At 40.7% G+C, this 24,277-nt stretch overlaps 2 protein-coding genes and 1 non-coding gene across 3 annotated transcripts in view; all 3 read right to left on the minus strand.

Moving 5' to 3' along the window:
• Phlpp2 (PH domain and leucine rich repeat protein phosphatase 2) overlaps positions 1–4,139 on the minus strand; it is a 73,223-nt gene extending 69,084 nt beyond the window's left edge. Inside the window, exon 1 of the mRNA XM_038313098.1 lies at positions 4,002–4,139. Within this exon, the coding sequence (XP_038169026.1) occupies positions 4,002–4,100 (99 nt within the window). The 5' untranslated portion in view covers positions 4,101–4,139. The remainder of the gene's footprint in view (positions 1–4,001) is intronic.
• Positions 4,140–11,927: 7,788 nt separating this feature from the next.
• The window catches only part of Ap1g1 (adaptor related protein complex 1 subunit gamma 1), an 81,430-nt gene continuing 69,080 nt past the window's right edge, over positions 11,928–24,277 (minus strand). Inside the window, 13 exon segments of the mRNA XM_042054205.1 lie at positions 11,928–12,236; positions 12,239–12,271; positions 13,483–13,585; positions 17,486–17,646; positions 17,767–17,811; positions 17,814–17,844; positions 17,847–17,875; positions 19,776–19,849; positions 19,851–19,900; positions 20,091–20,232; positions 21,047–21,151; positions 22,876–23,003; positions 23,569–23,658. Coding sequence (XP_041910139.1) covers positions 12,064–12,236; positions 12,239–12,271; positions 13,483–13,585; positions 17,486–17,646; positions 17,767–17,811; positions 17,814–17,844; positions 17,847–17,875; positions 19,776–19,849; positions 19,851–19,900; positions 20,091–20,232; positions 21,047–21,151; positions 22,876–23,003; positions 23,569–23,658 — 1,164 coding nt within the window. The 3' untranslated portion in view covers positions 11,928–12,063.
• LOC119802365 lies at positions 16,260–16,387 on the minus strand. The gene has a single exon (XR_005283384.1).

Consider the following 24,277-nt stretch of genomic DNA (forward strand, 5'->3'; position numbering starts at 1 on the left):
CAATTTCTAAGAGCCAACTAGCTTGAAACTGCTCCTTTGAGGACACTTTACTTTCTCCTTTACTTTTACAAAAGCTGTTATCGCAAATTTATTCAAAAGGGAACACAATTATAATCACACATCATATCAAACATGTGTACAAAGACTACAATTTAAAAGTTAGAGTTGGAGTGACAGTTCAGTACTTAAAAACCCCTGTTGCTCTAGCCAAGGACCCAGGTTCAGTTCCCTGAACCCACATCGTGATTCATAACCATTCATAAACCAGGGGACCAAAGCCCTCTTCTGATTTCCACAGACACCAGCATGTATTACATAAAATCAGATAAAACTTTAAAAAATTATTTATTTTTTTATCTTTTTTATTTAAGTACCTGGAGGGACAAGCCGTGGGTGCTAGGAACCGAACTCTTATATTTTTGGTTGTGAGCCTAGCCTTTTAACGGCTGAGCCATCCCTCCAGGCCTAATTTTATTTTAATATTAAAGTCTATCTGTAAAGCTAAAACATTTCAGTGTAGGCTACAAATTCAGTAGCCAGTACTTGAATTTAACACTTCTAATTCTAAAAATAAAGATAATATATGAGAGCTATGATCAGCTCAAAGATGGTAAACCATACAGAGAAGTCTCATATAGTCAAAACAGGCCTGGTCAGTCTTCATCCTTAGTCAGTTCCATCAGAATGGAGACTACCTTAAGGTATGAGATGTTGCTGCACTCAACTTTTAAAATAAGGGCTTTAAAACACAATCACACTGTGGAGTATTTCTAAGGGACCAGGAAGAGTGTGTCCTAGGGAGAGGAGGAGCATTTCAGCCGGTTAAAATTTTGGGGGGATTAGTTGTTTAGAACCATACATAGCACTCAGGAAGCAAAGGCAGGAGGATTGCTGAAAGTTCTAGGTCAACCTGGAATACATAGCAAGTTCCAAATCATTCAGGGCTACATAGTAGGATCCTATCTCAAGAAAATAATACCTAACAAACAAAAACAAAAAATTAGGGATGAGCAAATAGTTCATTTGGTAAAGTGCTTGGCATGCAAGCATGGAGATCTAAGTTCAATTCCCTGTACATAAGTAACAGCAAACACAGGAATTTCCAGCACTGGAAGATGGAGACCCAGAGGTTTATTGGTTAGCCATTCTAGTAGAATTTATTCAATAAGAAACTCTGTCTCAAAAAATAAGGTGAAGAACAACAGAGAAAGATACCTGACACCCACCTCTGGTGTCCACACAAATGCACACAAGCATGCACATGTACACAACTGAATATATATATATATATATATATATATATATATATATATACACACACTGATAAAAATATAAAACTATTCTTAAAGAAAAAACAAATCATTGGAAGAGCGGTGGTGGCGCACGCCTTTAATCCCAATACTCGGGAGGCAGAGGCAGGTGGATCTCAATGAGTTTGAGGTCAGCCTGGTCTACAAAGTGAGTTCCAGGATAATTAAGACTTTTATATAAAGAAACCCTGCCTCAAAAATTTTAAATAAATAAAGAAAAGAAAAAAATCAAATCATAATATTCACAAACTAGATTGGCTGTCATCTCCTACTTAACAAAACCATAATCTCAAAATCATACAAAACATCTGAAAATCTTTTGAGCTTTGTTCAGTAATTTGATAAATTTTAGAACTTTGAGATATACTCTTACTATGTTGCTCAGGCTGGCATTGAACCCCTAGGTTTTAATGATCTTCTCACATCAGCCTTCTGAATAGATGAGACTTCAGGTCCAAGCCCATAGTTTTCTATGTTGGGGCCTTCAGTCCCTGACACTGGTTTAAAAGTATATTTTGAATTAAATGTCCCAGGACCCTGTAAAACCAGATGGCCCTTGATATAGTCTGGGTAAGTTATGTTGACTTAATTATGTCGTGCTTTTTAGAAAGACTTAAGAATAATTTTCATGTTTTGGTATTGGGCGTAAGTATAAAAGGAATAGAAAGTCTTCTTCCTTCCTGTTTTATCAGTGTTAGTATTCTGAAGCTGGGACCAAGGAATAAATGCATAGTCTTGTACATTCAAAGCACACCCTCTACCACCAGCCTCCTCTTAACCCAGAGCTATACCCCTAGGCTAGAGACGTCTTTAGAAACATCCTCAGAGAAAAACATGTGGGCAATTATAACATTCTTCAAGGTTCAGAAAGTTTTCGGCTTACCTATGTATGCTCTACAGGCTGCACTGGGGCAAGTGAACACCTCATCAACTTAAGAAAATTTCTGTCTGAGGAACACAAAGCCTATCTTCCATAGTCTTACAAGGAGCAGAGTGTTACCACTTGTACTAAAGCAAGGGCTAGAAAGGCCTCCAGATAGGCTCTCATCTTCAGAGACTGAGATCAAGAGTCAAGACTAACCAATCACGGAATCTTTCTGATGACCCCAAAATGGGAACTTTGGGAACCAGGGAAAGACAGTCCTCAATAAACGTTTTCATTTCTCTTTCACACAATTTACCACTTCAACATGACCGAAAAAGGTTCAAGGTTTTTTAAAAAATTGGTCATCTTTTACATACCAAGAGACATTACATGCCTCTCAAAACTCTTTCCTGCTAAGTTAGGCCTGCAGAACTTTCGTTTTTATTGAATTTACTCACAATTTATAATTTGCTATTTGCTATCATTGTAAAAGACTTTCAGTAATTACACCGCTTTATGCTTGAGTAAATTCCAGTGTGGATAACAGTTAAAAAGTAGTCTAAGATAAACTACTAGACGTTCTTTAAGTCTATGCCTTAAGACTGGGAGGCAAAAGAAAATACGATGTACATTTTACTGAGTATTGATTTCATTAATTCATTAAGTGTGTCAAATCTACTTTTCTGACCGTCTCATGTTTGTGCTGTTTTACTAATAATCTTAGTAAGAGGAAATATCACTCAACAACAATCTCAATTAATTACTTAATGTTTGCTTTTAACAATATGTATTTTCAATGTTTGGCGAACTGTTTTTGAAACACATTAAATCTCAATTTTCTTCCCTCATTCTTTGGCAAGTTTTAAATCCTGCCGATTCCTCTTCTAGGACAGTAGAGGAATTCCATTCCACTTGACTGATACACTGAACCTACAGAAAATTTTCTCCGCACTATTTCAGAGGTTAGAGGAGAACTCCACCCAGTTGGCCACCCTTTAACCATCTCTGCTGACCTCACCTCACCTTCTGCATTCTTCTCGCACAGAAACTTGTCATCACTCACCTTCAAGGCTCCACTCCCCCTTCGCCGGCATCTGTTTTCCTATCCTCCTACTCTCCTGATTCTACCAAAAAGCCCCGCTTAGCTGCCTGTTGCATAACGGCACCCCCACTGCCTTCTCCCCGGATTGTCAGCCAAGCAGGAGTGCCCCTTCGGGCTCTGCTCCTCCTTCCCACCACCACCCCCGCAACACGCCCAGCGAGTCCCCAGGCAGCAGATCCTCCCGGACTGTCCCCGAGGCGGGAGCGCGGGATGTCGCGCCTCGGAGCCGGGCGCCGGTTCGGAACACGGGGAGCCAGTCCGGATGGCAGGGTGGCCGCTCCAGCCAGCGCAGCCCGCGTACACAGCGGCGCCTGGCCAATCGCCGCCGCCATCCTCTCTGGCTGTGGTGATGTCTTCAGGTGTCCGCCTCGCCCTGCGTACTTGCCGCTTGGCTCCTGCCAGAGCGGCCCGCCCTTCGCGCCCCCCGGAATCGGCCCCCGGGCCCCGGGCTAGGCCGGGCGAGGCGACGACCGCCCCAGGGATGCGGGGGCGGGGGGGCGGCGGAGGCCCGAAGTCGTGGGCCTGCCGGGCGGCGGCTAGGGATGGGCAGCGCCGGGAACCCATGCGGCCGAGGCCCGGGCGGGGGCGCGGCACAGAGGCCACAGCAGGCCCACGGCGCCCCGGCTCGATGCAGGAGGGACGCAGGGCGGGGGACGCCCGCCGCCTCGGGCAGCAGGCAGCTTGGCGAAGGTGGACACGGCCCTCCCGCTCCCTGCCGCCTCACCTTCAGGACCCGGATCCCTCCGGGCAGGCGAGACGCCGCAGCTTCAGGTGGCTCCGGGGGCTCCAGCGGGCCCGCGGGCCCGGGCTCCACCTCCCCCATGGGCGGCCAAGGCTTCAGAGACGCCCGGCCGGCGCTACAGCGCGCGAGCCTCGGAGGCGCGCGCGAGCTGCGGGAGGCCTCACCCCTCCGCCTAGGCCCCGCCCCTAACCCCTACACCCCGCCCCTGGCGGCCCCGCCCCTGGCCCCGCTGGACTTGCGTAGCTGCTGGCCTGGAGAAGCTGGAGCAGAAATTTAGTTGCCTAGCGCCACTGCGGGGTGAGCCTCTGCCGCGCTCCACCCTGGGTTTGGTGGACTTAGGCACAGGGAGAAGAAGCCAGAGGAAGAAGCAGGTGAGGCCTGCACCTGTGAAGACAGCCAAGATGCGGCCCTCCACCGACAACGGCGCTGAAATTCTCTATCCAAGAAGTTCCCTGCTTTTAAATGAGCCTGTCATCTCGCACGCACTGGCAGTGAAAGAACTGTTGCTTATACTCTCCTCTCTTAGGAGATAGCTTGCAACACTCTTCAGCAAACCTCAAGTACGCAGACATCACTTCACTTTCCAGCCACATTTCACTGTTTCTTGTAGTCAAAGTATCAGAATTCTTTTCTCGGCCTCAAACAGTAGTATGCTGTGTAAGCCTTATATTATTTTGCAAGGCTTAACTCAGCAAAGTTATTTTAAACGTTGATTTTTAGTTCCTGAAGTGGTAGTATTTTTGTGGTTAGTGCACCAAATTATGAGTCTGCCTAATTCCAAATCTTATTTGTACTCATTATTAGATCTATACTTGTATAAATTACTTGATCTAATTCTTTCAGGTATTTTTTTAAAGTCAGAGCCATATGTAGCCCAAGCTGACCCCAAACTCACTAGGTAGCCATAGCTGGCCATGAACTTCTGATATCCCAAGTGCTATAATTGCAGATGTGTGCCACCATGCCCAGCTCCCTTTGTTATGGGTGTTAAGCTTATGCAACACTTGCATGCCTTGTGGTAGAGGCCAGAAGAGGATGTCAGATCTTCAGGACCTGGATTACAGCTGGTTATAAATTGCCATGTGGGTGATGGAAGTTAAACCTGGTCCTCTGGAAGAGCAGCCAGTGTTCTAACCACTTACCCAGTCCCTTCCATTGATTCTTAAAGGGAAAACACTAAATTAAAATTAACATTCGCCTGGCAGTTATCAAGGTGTAGTGAACAAAACACACAGAGAACCTAACTCAGAGGTTCATAGTAGCCATTATAATTCTGAAATTCTAGATTTCCCAAAGTTACTAGCATTAACGGCTCTTAAATTTTGCAAGGAGCCTTCTAGACATCTTCATTTTTAGGCCTTCCTATTTTATGCATGTGTTGGATCTCCAGTCAACTTGTAAGGAATTAAAAAGCAAAACAACTTCTTAAATAATTGACAATGGTGGTATCTATTATCCAGTGCTTCAGTTTGGCTATCCAACTATTTGTCTGGAGTACTTTAATTATGGGCTTAAAGCAAGAGCATTTGAGATCTAATAGAACCTGTTTTGAGATGTTTTTTAATTTGAAGTTAATTTACATGCCAAGATAAAATTTTGCATTCAAAGTTCTGCCTCATACTATTTATTTCTTCTATAAAAGGTATTTTTGTCTTCATATGAGTTACTTTGTATCTATCATATCATAGTTCCAATCTTCATTTCTTGGTTTTCTTTCAATATAGTAAACATGGTTTCTCTATGCCAAGTCTAATAGAAGGTGAAAGATAACCATTTCCCAGGGTTTTCCTTCCACTTTGAAAGCATTTCAAGAAATCTACCTGATTTAGTTGGATTTCTATTTCATAGGTTCCTGAGTGATTTCTCAACAAAAACACTCAACAAAGGCACTAATCTGAAACCAGAAGTCAAGGGCACGGACACAAGTAGCTAAGGATGCTTCCCAAAGCCTGTTTCTTGAGGTACTGCAGGTGACCGGTTCCACATTTCATGTGACTTATCACATTTGGTCCTGTCCCTAGTCCAGCAGTTAGTTCATACTAGGGAACAGCAATGTTTTGTAAATGGTTTTCTTTTTAGTTATCTGAATAGCAGTCGACACTATCAATTCAAGATAAATCCATTAATTTTGCTAAAAACTAAAAGTATTTACTACTTCAAACTGGCAATACGTATTGTAAAAGAAATACCCCAAGTGTGTGTGGTCCTTAAGGGATCAGTTTTTATATATAGCTACCTTTAAAGGATCCTCATTACTTCAGATCCAGCTCATTATCAATAGTCTGCTGATGTTTCCTTTTCAAATTATGTACTGATGTTAACATAGCATACTGTTACAAAGGTCACATTTGGTGCTCGCCCCCAGTTCAAGGCAATGTGTACTATGCATGCCAAGAGTTATGTAACCACACTTTCTGGAAATGGTGAACAGCTGAGACTAACCCTAAAAATAAATTCCTCTAAGATTTATGTATGTGTGTGTGAGAGAGTGTGTGCATATGTATATAAAAAAACCCATCTGCCCTCACTGCAGGCTCCCACTACAAATCACGCCAAGGCAAAGAATCATTAGGATCCCTCCTCCCCACTTCCTTCCTACTGAGGCTCTACACACAGCTCTGCCTCTCAGTACACTGTGGAGAGAAGAAAGCTGAAGACTATGGTAGAGAAGCCAGGAGTCTCTTGTCTACTCACTGATATCCAGTTCCCATTCTTTCATTAACCACAAAGTCATCTTTAGGCCCAAATCCAGGGTCATGCTACCATGGGCTAAGCAGATTTAGGTGTTCTGTATTCTGGTTCCAAATGTTGTTTAGCTGACTTCAGAGTTTGAAGGATTTTTTTTCTTGGAACATTTCTCTTTCTTCTTTTCTAGCGAGCCTAGAGCGTCATATAAACGAGGTAAGCACTCCAGCACTGAGCGCCTAGAGCTTCATATAAACGAGGTAAGCACTCCAGTGCTGAGCTGCACCTCCAGCTCATTGAACACTTTTATGTTTTACATATGGAGACAGCTGAACTGGGGAAATCACAGGAAAGTTGTTAAAGTGATTAAAATTAATTTTGTACTTCTGGATTGAAGTTCTGGGCACAATTCACTGCATTGTTAGTGAATGTCTAGTTTCAGTTTACTGGCTAAATTGTAGCTTTTCTATTTTCACCTAATTATACCTAGATGTATGTCAGCTAAATTTACTTAAGAGAAATTTTAAGCAAGCCATGTAAAAGACAAGTTTATAGAAATGTTATCAAATGGTGCCAAAGGGCACTGCTGCAAAAAGTAGATAATTTGCCAAGTTCTACACCCTTCCCCTCTTCAATCTAGAAACTATATCTTCTCCTTTCTCATTTAAGGGAATGTTAGGGATCTTAAGAGCTGACAGAAAACCAAAAGCTTTCAACCTTCAGGAAAAAAAAAAGTCTATGAAGTTTGGGAAGACAACTTGCCATGCAAGCATGAGGACCTGGATCCCATCAGTTGGCACTCACGTAATCCCAGCACTGGCAATGTGCAGATAGGTGACCTGCTAGCCAACCAACCTTGTCTAATGGCTGAACCCCAGATCCCAGTTAAGTGACCCTGTCTCCAATCACAAGGTGAATGGCTCCTGAAGAACGACGCCTTTAGAGCAACACCTGAGGTTGACTTTGGCCTGCATACACACGCATACACCAGGGGGACGAGGAGAGGAGGGATGATTCATGAATTGTACAAAATAAGTCATGAAATGTAATTCATCTGGGCTGGTCAAGGCCTTTCCCTATCAAGTCACCAAAAATCAAGTCAACAAATGAAACACAAAACCTAACGTAGAATTAAACGTGAGTGTCCTCGATACACAGTACATCTTACTAGCTTCACAGCCTTGAGAATTCACCTATGTGGAGAAAAAAAAAACACAATAGATAGTAATTGCGTTACAGCTAAATGTCCACTTGTTCTTAGATTTTTCACTACCTATGACATCTACAAGACTTTTTAAATGTTGTTTCTTCTCTTGGTGAGATTTATGCAATGAGAAACATTAAAAAGTCCAATCTAGCTCAAAGCTTTAAAGTAAGAATTCATCCAAGGCTTCTGATTCACATGTAAGAAGCAAGGCAGCAAATTTTAAATCATTGAGTATTGACTTTTTATTATTAGTCACTGTTCATAATTTGTTTCAACCAAAAGACAATACACACAGCAGAATTCAAATGCATCCCATGTAATGTTTACATCCATTTTATTCCTCACTCACCTCTAAGACTTATCATTTCATTTCATTTTTTTTTACATCTCAAAAATATGTCTGCAATAATTAGAACTTCATTGGCTGTCCCACTTGGAAACAGCCTTTTAATAATTTTACAGTAAAGAAGATGTGATGGGGTTTAATGGAAATGTAACTGACAACATCGTGAAAGAAAAAGGACTTGACAGAACACAGTGGGGGTTCACAGAGGAAAGAGTCCAGAAGCCCTTCCCCATGAGGTCCCCAGATAAAAATAAAAACAAAACACACAAAGCGCAAATACAGGTTCTTAGGGGGAAAGTCTCCAATGCTCCATCTTGAAGCCAGAATCAAGAAGCAACTGTTCAAGCTGCTTCAGCATTTTCTTCTGTTTAAGTGTTCCAGGTTCTGGGAATGGAACCTGTCCATGGGACCCACTCACTGCTATGCTTGAAAAGGTATTCACGTTCACAAACAGCCCCACCCTCCTGAGCCAAAGTTGGTCAGAAGTATTTTAAATTTCAGAACTTCCTGTGCAGTTCTCTCTTCAGTGATCTTCCCCCACACCCAGACTGACAAATAGCCCGGCATACACAGCCCTCCCCAACCACAAACTGTGAATATGCTTTTTTTTCTTTCTTTCTTTTGGTTGTTGTTCCCTCTCACAGTTTAGGACACTATAGTTAAAATATATTCACTAGGAAAAAAAAAATACACATTCAAACTCCTTCTTCCCCTAGTTCTCATGGTCAAATATATTCTGATGTAGAAGATAATGAAATAGAACCACAAAGCAGTATTCCCTAACTTCCAACTTTTTCTAGAAGAACACAGAAATGGAAAGCATATTATAACAGGAGATGGAAAATTCCAAACTATTAGTGCTGGACAGTTGTAAAAGGTTATTTTCATATATGAGGGAGACAAACAAAGGTTAAAAACCACACCTTTAACTAGGAAAGCGTATCTGCAATGTTACACTGAGGAATGTTGTTTTAAATGAAAAAAGACCTTGAAGTTAACAGATGATTATTATACACAGCAGAAAACCTCCATGCCTCCCTAAACCATCTTCAGGTAACAGCACCAAAGCAGTGTGGGAGAAGCGTCTCGGAAGAGCACCCTTCCTACAATATTCTGAGATTACTTAGAGGAATTTCCCTTAGGATGACTCTGGGGTGGGAAAGAAGGATGGCATAAAAACTACTCCTCAAAGAAGGCAATAATGAGGTACAAGTGCATGTGAAACTGTCAATAAGTGGGGCTCACGGCTTATCACCCTGGGCTTATTCAAAAGCCACTGCAATCACTTGCTTCACAATGGCTTTGAGGTTGTCAAATCCACCCAAATCTGTTTCCTCCTGAAGAGCTACATGTGGGAAAGGAATGACTGAAATGTGCAAAAAATTCACAGAAACGAAGAGATTTCTCCTTTAAGCTGCAAGGCCAAGTGAGAAGCTAACTACTGCTGACCCTAGAGACTAAGAAGGCACGCCGAAGCTTTCAAAGAGCCGATCATTTGGAACAGTCTTCACAACCATCAGTATCCTAGGCAGTTATTTGGCTGCTAGTCCGTCGGGGTGGTGCTCAGGTCGTCTCAGAAATAAATTCAAATCTACACAGCACCCTTTGTGTTAAGGCCATGATATTTTTATTCCTTCTCGATAAAGCCATGGATGATCGCATACTCCACCTCAAAACTCTGGCCACCCAGGCAGATACAGAGATCTTTCCAGCTCCATTGCTAGCACTGTCTTTCAGCTTGGTCTTGAGCAGATTTCTTCAGATTCAACTCATTTCAACAACAATTACAACAAATAGCAACCAAAAACCTGAGCTGGTTAGCTACGAATGTCAAGGAGAAAATAAAAGCCTCCACACAAAGAGGAATGTTAAGACAATTCTATTCAAGAAATCCACCAATATAACATTAATCCTATCATGTTTCACAGCATTAAATCTCCATCCAATGAAATCTGTCCACAGGAAGCCTTGAAGCCTTGTACTGCACAGGCAGAGCAGCTATCTAAAGCATACACACGCTCACACGCTCACACTCGCTTTCCAGAACACAGGAGAGATCCTGTTTGTAACTCAGTTTGTCCATTTACCCAGTCGGTAAGTTTCAGCAAATCCTGCTCTTAAAAGGACTATTATAAGGACCAGAAGCTTTCCCTTTTTTGGAGCCTTTTGTTCATCTCCAGTTTGTCAATGTTAGGAATAGTCTAGCATCTGATACAGAGCTAGGTTGTGACAAGACACCGAAGATTTTAAGGGAAAGGCGTGGTGAAATGGAAACAGGGAGAAAAGGAGATTTGTATCGAGGTTTAAAACTGAAGTCAAAGTGTTATTCTACGGTACAATATGGTAACAACCGCAATGCTTTACAAGCAAGGCGGGCCCCACCCTTTCCTTTTTCCTGAAGTATAGTAGACATGGTGCCTGAATACCAGAATGTATATAGTACATTCATCATGTACTACAGAACAGTCACCCAGCTAATCAATATAAAGGCTTGGTGACAACAGGGTCTTTTCTAAAAAGCACTCAGCACTCTTACTATTTAAAAAGCTCAAATCTTTAATGCAGATGTTCATGAGATTGGTTTCTTTTCAAAAGACCAACTTCTCAGACTCAGGAAAGGATATTCCTACGCTATGGTGACCATAAGACTTGCTCTCACATAGGGGGCAAGGAAGCTACAAGGCTTCATTTCAACACCATAAAGTACAATATAGGAAAGATTTCTTTAACCGTGTGGTCTTTATTTCAGTGCCAGTGTTACAGATACAACACAAATGTTCCAGTTAGAAGAAGGAATTCAAACGGAATGCCAAGGTCCAAGCCAGGCTCAGGAAATTAAAAGGGAGGTTTGGAGGCAATGGATAAGCTGACTATCCAGTGTGCTCCAGACTAAGTCTGGTACGCTTTTCCTATGGGCCATGGTGTTTTGTGCACAGAGTCCTGCTCCTTAAGACTGAACTCCTCTTTTGACCCATTTACCCACAGCTTAAACAGGCAAGTGACAGGCTTAGGAGAAACATTGTTCATTAATAACTATTCATGTATCTTTTAGAAAGTGTCCACTTTGCACTTAAGGGAAATTGATTTTGAAAATCATGGAAAGAGAACTCATGGCTACAGCTTATAGAATGGAGAGAATGGGGGAGTGGAAGAGCCTTGGAAGTTTCTATTACAAATAGAGCACCATATCCTTCATGCCAAATCTCAACAAAAGCTCTTTGAACTGCATCTGTCCAGTGTTTACAAACAACCTCTCAAGGTCTAACCAGTTTTTATATATATATAACAAACATACATACATACATGTGTGTCTGTGTGTATACAGCAATGCACAGAAAAGGCTACCAGGAGCCTAATGCCTCTTTCAAATATTGGGAGAACCAGCAGAAAAGGGCAGTGCTCCCTTATGTCCACTGTTCCAAATTCCATTCCAAATGCCAGATGTAAAAGCGCCTTATGATGGTAGCCAGCTAGTGAGGAACAAACACCCCACCTTGCCCAGTCCACAGAGATACAACAGTAGAAAGAAAGGGCCACTCTGCTGCAGAGACAGAGTTGAGTGTTTTCTTGCCATCAACTCCAGTCCTCTCCTCCAGACCAGCTGCTGATTGCCTCAGTGGCCCAGAGAATGTTGATTCTGGCTGCAAATATGGCAGGGGTTGAAGTGTGGAAAGGGAGAAGAGGAGGAAGAGTGCAAAGTAGCCTCCAGAAGCAGCCAGCCTCAACAGTGGAGGAGAGGACATTAGTCTTTACCGATGCTTCAAGGTCAGCAGTAGTACTTGAGGAAACCCTCCTCGACAATTCCCTCAGCTCCTCAGTGCCATGGTACAGTTGGGGGGGACTTGCCAGCAATCCACAACCTCCTTCCCAGAATTCCTTTGATTGAGTGGGATAAGAATGAGATGGTGCTGGACCCTCATTGCCAGGACTGAGGGGGGGAAATTGTTCACTTCTGCTAGATCTTGCATTGCTGAGCCTTGTGATTATATGTGAGCTTGATCCGCATCTTCGCAGCTGTTGCTATAAAAGGGAAGAGAACCATACATTAATCCCTGAAATAAAATCACCCTATATCTCCAGTCTATAAATAGACTGTTTTCTTGGAAGGAAACAGGGTAGCCTCGAATCTCTCTAATTTCAATCTCCCAGGTATCAAGGACTACAGGCACATACCACCATGCCTGGCTGCACAGATATACTTAATCCTAAAGGCAAACAAAGTACATTAAAGTAAAGCTGTCTGAAATGGTACACAGGCAAAGAGCCAACACCAAATACTTGTCACTCTAGACTGGAACCCAAGAGTCAACATCAAAGCCATGGGAGAACATGCATATAAAGAATACCAGGTACAACCCCAGCATTGGGAACAAGGTAGGGGGACACAAAAGATTTAACTCTTTGTCCAAGTCTCTAGAAAAATAATCGAACACGCCACTGCATGTTCTCTATTTGAGTCAACTGCTGCTTGGTTTACAAAGCCCATGCTAAACATCAACACCAATGTTTCTATTTCCAAAGCATATAAGAAAAAAATTGGGTGCCTAAGTAACAGCAGTTTTAGTGTGTTTTATGTGGCAAATATCAAATATGAATACATTAAAAAAAGTTTGTTCCATTTATCAGATGATGAAAATAATGTGTTTGTCTGTACTAATGAGGTGATCAAAACAGAAAATAACAGAGAAAAGGGAAAGTAATACAGGGGAAGGAAACAATCAGAAAGCTTGAGAGGAAAAAAATTAGACCATTTCAAAACAGCTTGAAAATCAGATAGTTAATTATTAAATAAAATCAGTTTAAATAAAACCAGTGTATTTCTTTGAGAAGATACAGTGAAACGACTCCTAACGCTATTTTTCATTTAAGTGCTTCACTCAAAATGCTTCCAGTTTTGACAGCCATACTTAGTAATTACAGCAGTAAATATGAACTTCTGACTCAGCAAATGATTTCACCTCAGATTTAAATTTTGTTAAATCCTTAAACCTATTCTATAATCCTCAAAACAGAGAACTTTGAGTTTGCATTCAGTAAGACATCACTGGTCCATGGGCATGGTTCATCTCTACAAAGATACAAGGAAGTTAGAGCAGGCATTTTTCCTAGATCTTTTCTCTAACTATGAGTAAAAAAACAACAAACAAGAAACAGAAAAAGAAAAGCAAAGCTTATATTAGAAAATGAGTTCACACCTTATACAGAGACTGCTCCAAATGTGCTACTCACCTTCTGTGGGTTCAGAACCTTAATGACTTGCGTGATGGTCCCTGTGTTAAATGCAGGGACAACGCTGCTGCTTGGAGACAGGAGCTGCAGCTGGAATGTCTACAGGGAACAAAGGGCACTCTTCAGAAAAGCAGCAGTGTTAGTTCAGAGATGTCAGCAAGTGAGAAGTTAAACACAAAGCAGATGGATCAAGTCCCAGGTTCCCCTAAATTATGTTCAGTGCTTGTTTTCCAGATACCAACCCTTAGTATACAGGCAGAAAGTTACTCATTGAATTTGTAAAATCCCAGTTAGGTCTCTAGCTGAGAAAACTGAAAAGGTGCCCACCACTTCCCCATTTCTAGCAGAAGGGAATGCTAGGCTATCACTTTTCAGAAAGTAGCCAATTCTTGTTCTAGAAACTCTGCTTAGCAGTAACTGATCAACTATGCAAGCTGTTGCCTGTGGCCTGAAACAAAATCCAAAGAACCTAAAAGAAAAGCTTTCCAAACAGAATAAACCAACATACTAGTCACTAACTACAGGCTTTATGTTTCTGTGTAATCTGATGACTAGGCTTCAGAGACTCGGCCTTTTGTTTTCTACAGTCTGCATAATGTGGATTATGCCAAGGTCTGCCCCTACAAGAGAAGAAAGACTTGAAAAAGCCAGTTGTTAATACATAAATGCATTCAGGATTATGCCAGCAGGGACCCAAGGCCCTAACAGAAAAAGCACATGCAGAACCAGCCCAAACAGCAAAAGAACAAAATAAGCCAAACATCATAATTTGTTGAGTGTAGATAGGTTTGTATCTGTTTACAGAGATGAAACAAGTGCTTTAAGCAAGCTAGGTAAGCCATACTGTGCTAAGTGGCTACAAAAAGCCTTTCCAGAGAGGTAGAAAACTTTTATTATAAGCTCAAATATTAGAAAAGGAAAGAGTCGAACTGAAAGCACAAGCTATTGTCTTGGTTCTCATTTATAATTGTACTGCCAAATGAATTATGTAAGCCAAAAATGCTGTTACTAATGTATTTTATTACATTTAAGAGGTTTTCTCTGTGTAGCTGTGGTGCCTGTCTGTAGACCAGGCTGGACTTGACCTCACAGAGATCGCCTGCCTCTCTGCCTCCCAATTGCTGGGATTAAAGGCATGCGCCACAACTGCCCATCTAAATTGTTATTTTATATAACACTGAGGAAGAAAAAAAAAGCTGCCCATTAAACTATGACAAGATATCACATTTATGTTTCTATGGCATGGGAGGAGGTAACCAAACTTAGGAACCTGTACATATAGGTAGGTGATTCACCACTGAGCCACAACCTCAGCTTTAAGGCATCACTCAAATTGCATTTCAATTTCAGAGACATTAAAAAAGGAAAACTACATAGTAGAATCTATGAAGTGTGGAATTTTGAAGCTCAAGATACATTAGCAAAATGCAATGCTCTATATAGCACCTAAAACAAGGCCATGCAAAGGTGATGCTGCTAGGTCAGTGTAACATAATTACTATAAAAGCCTAAGTTGTAACAGCTGACATTTCCTGAGCACTGAACACAAGGAAAGTGTTTCCAGTTGTGTCCATCAAACTCATTCTTCAAAGCGACACTAGGAAGTAACTCTCATTATCACCTCTCTTTGCAGATGAAGAACAGACTCAGAGATTGACCTGCTTCATTTAACACAACTAGGACTAAGATCAAAACAAAACAGCTCTAGAACTTATAAGTGACTTATAACTATGTCACATCATTTTAAAAATATATCAATTATTGTGAAAAATTATGAGCCAAGGTTTTTAAAAAAAAACCAGCAGTAACAATAAAAAAGCACTGTCAGCTTCCAAATGCATGTTGTCTGAATGTCATGCTGCACACGTCACAGATTAAATTAGCTTAGTCTAAAAGCCAGCACTTGGAAAGCTACAGCCTAATACCTGGCTTTAACATTCTACTGGAACAGAGCTGTGCTCATTTACTTGTGTATTTTCTACAGTTTGAATCAGTATCTTTCAGAGAAAACCTTTGTACTCTACTCTAAATTCCATGAAAAAAATTATTCACTATTCAAAAGCAAACAAAAATACTCCTTAAACTACAATTTGTTATTTTAAATTGCCTCAATTCACAAAACAGTCATTGTATCAATAGTAAACTGAAGGCGGGGGGGAGGGGAGGTAGAGCACACCTTTAATCCCAGTACTCGGGAGGCAGAGGCAGGCATATCTCTATGAATGTAAGGCCAACCTGTTCTACATAGCTAGTTCCAGGACAGCTAGGAATGTTACACAGAAAGATTCCGTCTCGGAAACCCCTCCTCCAACAAAAGAAGAATAGTAAAACTGGAGGTTAATGGGGGGAAGAATATTTCACTCAGGTATCAGACATGAAATTTTTTTCTGAGACTTGAGGGATGAGTGGGCAACTGCTACCAACTCTGATGACTGGAGTTCAATCCCCGAACCCACAAGGGTAGAAAGAAGAACTGCTTCCTGAAAATTGTTCTCCAACATTAATTATGCTGGAGGTGTACACACAAAATATTGACATGTATATCCCCCACGTACAAGAATGCAGGTGCAGATACAAACAAAACAAATGAATGTAACTTTAAAAGTTTAAAATATCAATACATGGTTTTAAAATTTTTCTAATTATAGTCTAGTGACTAGCTACCAAATAGTCCTTTATCTTAATTAATATATATTAATATATATTTATATATACATATATATATACACATACGCACACACACACACACACACAGGTTTTAGATCTTTTTTTTTAATGTTGGGTAGTACTGTCAGCCCTGTGGTTTTCTCTAGTGAGGGCTGTTCTCTCCACCCTTTTGTCTAGGAGGAGTGTATCAGCAAAGTCTTGCTTCATCAGACTCAGCCTTCTTGGTCCTCCAGGGTTTTAGATCTTTAGCACTATATTACTAACCTTATGTGAATGCTCAAAGCACTAACTTATCACCTTGTAAAATTCAGTTCTCACTAATCCTGGGCTTTGGTTTACTTTTTTTTTTCCAAGACAGGGTTTCTCTGTGTAGCCCGGCTGTCCTGGAACTCGCTCTATAGACCAAGTTGGCCTTGAACTCACAGAGATCCTTCAGCCTGTGCCTCACAAGTGCTGGGATTAAAGGCATGAGCCACCACTGCCCAGTTTGGGGTTTATTTATTTTTAAAAAATAAGATCTAGCCGGGCGGTGGTGGCGCACGCCTTTAATCCCAGCATCGGGAGGCAGAGGCAGCGGATCTCTGTGAGTTCGAGAACCAGCCTGGTCTACAAGAGCTAGTTTCCGGGACAGTCTCCAAAGCTACAGAGAAACCCTTGTCTCGAAAAAACCAAAAAAAAAAAAAAAAAAAAAAAAAAAAAAGATCTTACTAGGTATGTAGCAATGGCTGGTCTAAAATTCACTACTTAGATAAGGCTGGCATTGAACTATGGGGAATCCTCCTGCCTCTTCCTTGTAAGTGCTGAGATTTCAAGCATGTGTCACCACATCCAGCTGAATCATCTTTGATTTTCCCAGCGTGAAAGTTATGTGTGTTAACTGGGGCAGGAGAGATGGCTCGGTAGCTAAAAGCAATTGCTGCTCTTCCAGAGAATGCAAATTCAATTCCCAGCAACCACCTTAGATAATTCATAACCACCTATAATTCCATCTCCAGGGGATCAGGTAATCCTTTCTGGCTTCAGTGGAGGAACACATACATACATACATACATACATACACACACACACACACACACACACACACACACACACACACACCATACATTTACAGAGATCCACCCAAATACACATAAAAATTTTAAAGAGAGTATAACAAAGTAAAAGTATTCACTAAAATGACATGCTTCAATAAACTACAATGATTAACACTGCAGAGTTAAGTTTAATCTGAAAATTTAATCTCTAAACATTAAATATATTCTTTACCAAATGCACAAAACAAAGTTAGCTAATTTTTAATCAAAAGAAAAGGCAGGGAAGACATTGTAGTACCTTTGGTACTGCAGCCTGGAAAACAAAGTCCGTCATGTCTAGCTCTGTGCTGTTAGAGGCCTGTATCGTTATCACTGTTACACTGGGGTTGGTGTTTGACCGTTCAAAGGTGAATTCTATCTTCAAGCCATTCTTACTGTATGCTGTGATGGAGGGGATGCCTGGGAAAATATAGGAAGATCAGTCATACTGGAGCCAGCTAATGATAGAAGAATTAGTACTCCCTTTGCTCAGTAACCAGCACTTAGTGCTCAAACTGACCATGGAAATGATAGCTGTACCTGGAGTAATGTCATTGAAGAGAGGCTGTGACGAAAGCCCATCAACAAGAAGGGGGGCTGGGATATCTGTGGCATCTGAGGCAGGGGTAAGGAGCAGCAGCTGGAGCACCTAAAACAGATTTCAAAAGAAAGTCACTCTCAGGGTAACACTGTAGTTACTATGAACTCAGTTAAAGAAAGGAAAACTAACCAGTATCCAAAAAAGCACAGACCAAACGGAGAGAACCAAAAAGTCAAATACTTTAACTTCTGCTCATCAAAAATTAACATTAAGAAAAAGAGAGACCACAAGTAAGGGAAAATGCGTATTATACAACAACAAATGGCTAAGTATCAAGTTACACATATCTCAATGAAAAAGATAACCCAAATAAAAGAGTGATAAGATATATAACAAGCAATTATAGAAAAGAACAAGGGTATCCTTCATTTTTCTTTTTTCTTACAAAGGGGAATCTTAAAGGGGGCTCAATTCTACCATATAATAAGCGCTGAACTATTTGCTTGCTTGGTTTTATATTAAGACAAAGTTTCATCATGACACTTAGGTTGGTCTTGAACTCAAGATCTAAATACTGGGATTATAGGTATGTGCAATGCTCATCTAATACTGTACTTCTTGATAAAATATTAGATGAACCTTGAAAAATATAGTCCATGCCAGGCACGGTATCATAGAACTATAATTCTATCACACAGAAAGCTGAAGCAGGAAGAGTCAAGCTAAGGTTAGACTAGACGACATGGCAAGATCATACATCTCCAAAGCACGTAAAAAGAATAAAAAGTCAAATTTAAAATTGAGTTAAAAGTATGAAGACCTTGAACGAATGTTGGTTTCATTACCTAGTATAGTTTTGACATCTGTGAATCTAAAATTGCCTTCTGCTCCGTTACAAACACCTATCCCCTTCTTATCTACAGACCCAGGCTGGCCTCAAACTCACTATGTAACCAAAATAACCCTGAACTTCTGATTTTCCTGCCTTCACCTCCTGTGTGGTGGGATTACAGATGTGTATTATCACACCAGGCTTATCAGTACTAGGGATAAAACCAGAGTTTTGTGAAATGCTAGGCAGTCAATTCCACCCAATAACTGATCTCCAACCTTGAAACGACTAATTTTAAGTGACTATAAATGCATAAAACAAGTTGCTTTTTTAAAGTGTGCTAAGGTATAAATTGTGGGCCAGGCATAGTGGCCCATCTGTGTTAATCCCAGCATTTGGGAGAAAGAGGCAAGCAGATCTCTTTTGAGTTCCAGGCCAGCCAGGTTTACAAAGCAAATTCCAGGCCAAACAAGCGCGCGCGGCGTGTGCGTGTGAAAGAGAGAGGAGGTAAGGGAGGAAGGAGGGAGGGAGGGAGGTCTGGAAGTCTGCTGTGTTAGGGAATTCACTAGAGCAGGCAGGGAGCAAATACTCTTAACCTCATGCTGTTTTCTTCTCAGGACAAGACACCAACTTTTCAGTCACACTTTACATAACAATTAGGATAAATACACACCTCAGTGATACTCTTGGAAAACCACCAGTTACAATAACTAGTGCATATAAATAAGACAAAAAGGCCCACACTAATGGTGGGTACTTCTCCTCTGGTTGCTTTAATCAAAGCAGGGAGGGAGGATGGAAGGTAGCAAGTTAACTCATCACCACAATAACGACCACACGCTGTTGAAAACTAACCATGATCAGAAAGACATCTGGACGAGGGTTCCTTCTGAGGCACCCAACTAAACCAGAATTGGCTGGAAATACAATTTTTTCTATTCTCAAAAAGGAAGTCCTTTCTATCTTAAAATACTAGAAAAACCCATCCTTCCAAAATTAAGTTAGCCTTTAAGAAAACCCTCTGGATTATCCTGAGTATTAACATGGCAGCTATCTGGCTTCTCAAAGACTCTTCTATCTTCTAGCCTCAGCTTGACTCCACTGGAAAGTGCGTTCAGTATCATCTCCCCTAAGATCTCTATTGCTATCCAAACAGTAACTCCAGTCTGGCCTCACCTGTTAGGGTGATGTCTCCCAGCAAGTCAAGAAGTTCTCCTCCAGCAGAAGCCGGTTTGCTGTAGGTACAGTTGGAATACAGGTGTTATGTCATTTCCTCCCAACAAATCCAATAAATCATTGGCCTAAATAAGGAAATAACACCTTCATTCGTAAATTATCTGTCTAAAGTGTATTTAACAAGTTTTTTCCAATACTTAACATCAACAAATGCAATTATCAAGCAATCAGAAACCACCAAAGGATATCAACCAAGAAATAAGCTACAAGGACTAAAATATCACCAGGAGCCCCAGACAAGCAAGTAAAAGCTACCTGGCTGGTGGGCTGTGGCCCAGAGGGCGGTGGTTTCGTCTCTAGTGGAGCTGGTTCTGTCTCTCCATTTGTCTGCACAATCTCAGAAGGGCCATTTGTGGTCACCTTTTCCATGACAGGCATTCTTTCAAGTAGAGCAGACCTAGAAGAATCTGAAGTGGTTACATTCTAGGCAGTTAACCTAGACTCCCTACATAAAACAATCACCAGTAATGATTAATGTTGAAACCTAATAGGAAGAAGCATCTCCCCTTCCCACCCAACACATACACTAAAGTAGAAGGTGGATTACAAGAATATATATGACCTAAATTCTTAACTGGATTAAGAACAGGCAAGAAATCTTGAATGAATAAAATATCCCAAATCCCCAGTAGCAGAGGCGAAGATGAAGGAAGGTAAATTGACAGATATTAGCAGACTTCAGTCATGAGTTGAGTATTATATAACGGAAGATGGGGAGGGGCAAAAACACCCAATGTTTGAAGTAATGAGATTTGAATAAAATTATTTCTTTTGAAAAAAGATAATAACTACCTTTTAGCAAAATAAGATGTAAAAAGATACAAACTTTATATAGGGGGAGGCATGCAATAAAAAACACACAATAATTTTTGTTTATTTATATTGAGACAGGGTCTTACCACTTAATTCTGGCTGGCCTGGATCTCACTATGTGGACGAGGCCGGCCTTAAACTCAGAGACCCACCTGTCTCTGCCTCCCAGTTGCTGGGATTGAAAGCAGTCCACACCACACCTGGCTCAATACATTTATTTCTTTGGAAGTTAGGCAGAAGAGAAAAATGGACAGAACAGATGCAGCCAAGCAATAAAACTAAGGAGGGTTACAAACTCAGGGAGTGCCACACAAGCAATGTGTCTCCTTCACAGGCTACAAGGACAAGTTACTCAGAATCACAGAGGGACATATATTGGCTTGGTTTATTTTGCTTACCTCATATGGTCATATTTCTTAAAAAGTGCATTGTATTCTACTGCCCTCTGCTGGAGTTCTACATCAATGCTGCTTCCATAGATAGAAACCACTTTCTTAATTCGGCTGTAGGATAAAATGGCAAATGAAATCAAGTATTCAAAACAGAAAATTCATAATAAAGCAGTGAAAATGTTAAAAGCAGTGTTTCCTGGCTAATTTTTTTAATGATCTATGTTTCTTTAATTCATATGTTTCAAGAACAGAATACCATTGTCTTATCTCTAGTCATTCACAATTATATGACTCTAAATGTAATGACAGATTTCTAAGTATTTATTCCACCTCCTTAAACTTGCTTGAGGTTTTCAAACACAGCTTAGTGAGATACAGCACTTGCATATCTGTGTAAGGCCCAGCAGTGAAAGAGAAAAAAAACCTTGCACAACAAAAGTACCCATCATTTTGCCACAAAAAGAATCTGTACTATCCAATTTTTTTTCTTAGTAACTTTAAAAATAAGGTTTTAGCATCAGAATACTCACCATAAATTATTCCATTTAGCAATTTAAATACTAAAAAAAATACAATTCTCATGAAGTCTTACATTGAAAATGAAATAGAAAGTCTAGGGAAACTAACTTTGTCTAGAAAATTTACTCAGTCAATTTTTACTCAAAATAGCATCAAGTAAGTACTTAAAAAGATTTAAACACACACACATATGTTTTTATTCCTACACCAATTATTTCAGAATATAAAAAACGAAGGCAGGAATAGTAGTGTATGCCTTTAATCCCAGCACTTGAGAGGCAGGGGCAGGCAAATCTCTGGATTCCAAGGTAGTCCAAAATAAGATCTTGTCTCAAACAAACAAAAGCAAACAAAAAAAGAATACAATAAACCAAAATTTCAGGGGCAAATGTTAGAAACTGGATTGTAAAACTACAACTTTAGCTACAAAATAATCCACAGTAGGGTGAGAACAAAAAGTAGAGAAAGAACAAAATGGGGATTAACTACAAACTGATCATTCTGAGTGTGTGTGTGGTATTAAGTAATGAAAACTCATTATTGTTTCTATTTTCTCTATTCCTTTTTATCTAAAGTTTATTTTATGTGTTTAAATTCCTTGTCTACATGTATATAAGTTTACCTTGTATGTACGATGCTTGAGGATGCTAGAGAAGGCTATTGGATCAATACAGCAGGAGTTACAGGTAGCTGTTAACTACCAGTGGGTGCTGGGAATTGTACTTGGATCCTCTGCCAGGGCAGCAAATGCTCTTAACTACTTACTAAGTCACCTCTCTAGCCCCATTTGTGCCTATTCTTGAAGTTTTCCATAATAAACTTTTAAGTTTCAAAGACAGAGTCTCATGTAATCTAAGTCGGCCTGAAATTAGTTATATAGTCAAGGAAGACCACAAACACCTGATCTAGACCATGTTTATGCAGTGCTTGGGATCAACCCCGGGTCTTGTATATGTTAGGCAAATAAATATTCTACCATATGAGCCACAGAACAAGGAGGGAGATGATGTCTCAGTGGGTCAAGTGATTCTCATGCAAGTATGAGGACCTGAGATGGGATCCCTAGCACCTATAAAAAGCAACATGTGATAGTACACATCTGTACCCCTAGTGCTAGTGTGGACACCCAGAGACAGATTCTTGAAGCTCTCTGGCCAACTTCTTAAATGAGTGAGCTTACGGCTAAGTAAGCTCAAAAGGTAAGGAGGCCAGCGATGGTAGAAGAAAGACACTGGACACCAAGCTCTGGCCTCCGTAAGTGTTCACACAAGTGGAGCTACAGAACAGCCGTTCACTCTACCTTCCTCAATACTCACTTTACAGTACAGGTGAATCGAGTAGAAAGCTTCATAATGGCAGTGAGAGCATAACCTCGTGTGACAGAGGTGGACATATTAGAGATCAGGACACTTTCTAAAATATCCAACACTTCATCTTCAGTCACCTGGGGAGGAAAAAGAAGATGCAACATGTAGCCAATAGAAACTAAAGCCTGGGTCTCAGATGAGCTGGAGGGTGCTGTCTCTCCTACTGTCTGTGCTAAGCTAAACCAATGGTCAGAGCATGTTTTAAAAAATGACCAATGGCAATTAAGAATGGTTATATTTTAAGTGATAGGAGAAGAAACATACACACAAGACTTGCTAAAATGTTCTCAAAAGTCAACCTTTCAATGAACAAATGGAAACATGACACACCCAAAGAGTAAGAGAAACCAGAATTCCATTTGCTATGGAAAAGAGTGAGACATGAGTGGTTATGTTTTTGTGTTGGGTACTGGGGATTGAACCCACTACTGATCTAGCACTCAATAATCTAACTACACCCCCCAGGCCAATGAAACAGATTTAAATCACATAATAATCTAAGTGCCACATGTCTAAAACACAGTCTTGATACTACTTCTATAAAAAGTTTTCAAGGAATCAATTCCAACTCCCCATTAAACATTACTCCATTATCAAAAACACAATCTGGTTCCCTCCTTAACCAAAAGTAACAAGAGATACCTGAATAGGCTCTTCCTCTTCACATTGGCCAGACACAAGAAGATCGCCATATTCACCTATACACCACGCAGCCACTTGTACCAAGGGTTGCTGCCAAAAGAAAGTCAAGGCCTTCAATCTTCCCAAAACTGCTTTGTTGTATGTGTGTGTGCGCGTGCGTACATGCATGTATACATGTACAGGTATACATGTATGTGTTTTTTTATATATTGGTTTAAGTATATGTGCATGCACATGTGTCAAAGTTCATGTGAAGGCCAGAAGAAAACCTCTGCTGCTTCTCAGATATTGCCCATCTTTTTCTAATGTGTGTATGCATGTGAACATTGTGTATGGATGTATATGCATGTGTACATGCCTAAGGTTGAAATTGGGAGTCTTCACTCCATATCCACCTTATTCATTGAGGCAGGGTCTCTCTACTGAACACAGAGCTCACAAATATGGTTACCAGACTTGTTTCACCCTGTTCTGAAGGTTATGTGATCTTCTGTGCACTAGAATCACAGGTGAACAGGCACATCCATCACTTCTATATTTCTTCTCTTGGTTCTGGTGATCCCATCTATACAACTTTTACGTCATTCATTTTGGTTCTGGTGATGCTATGATTTTCAGGATTATTGCTTGTACAGCCAGAACCTCAAACAGTTAGCAATGTCTGCGGTCTCAGCCAGAGTTCTTACCCATTTGTTTTTGAGATACGCTC

Source organism: Arvicola amphibius, chromosome 15 (genome assembly GCF_903992535.2).
Source record: "Arvicola amphibius chromosome 15, mArvAmp1.2, whole genome shotgun sequence".
NCBI classification, from domain to species: domain Eukaryota; kingdom Metazoa; phylum Chordata; class Mammalia; order Rodentia; family Cricetidae; genus Arvicola; species Arvicola amphibius.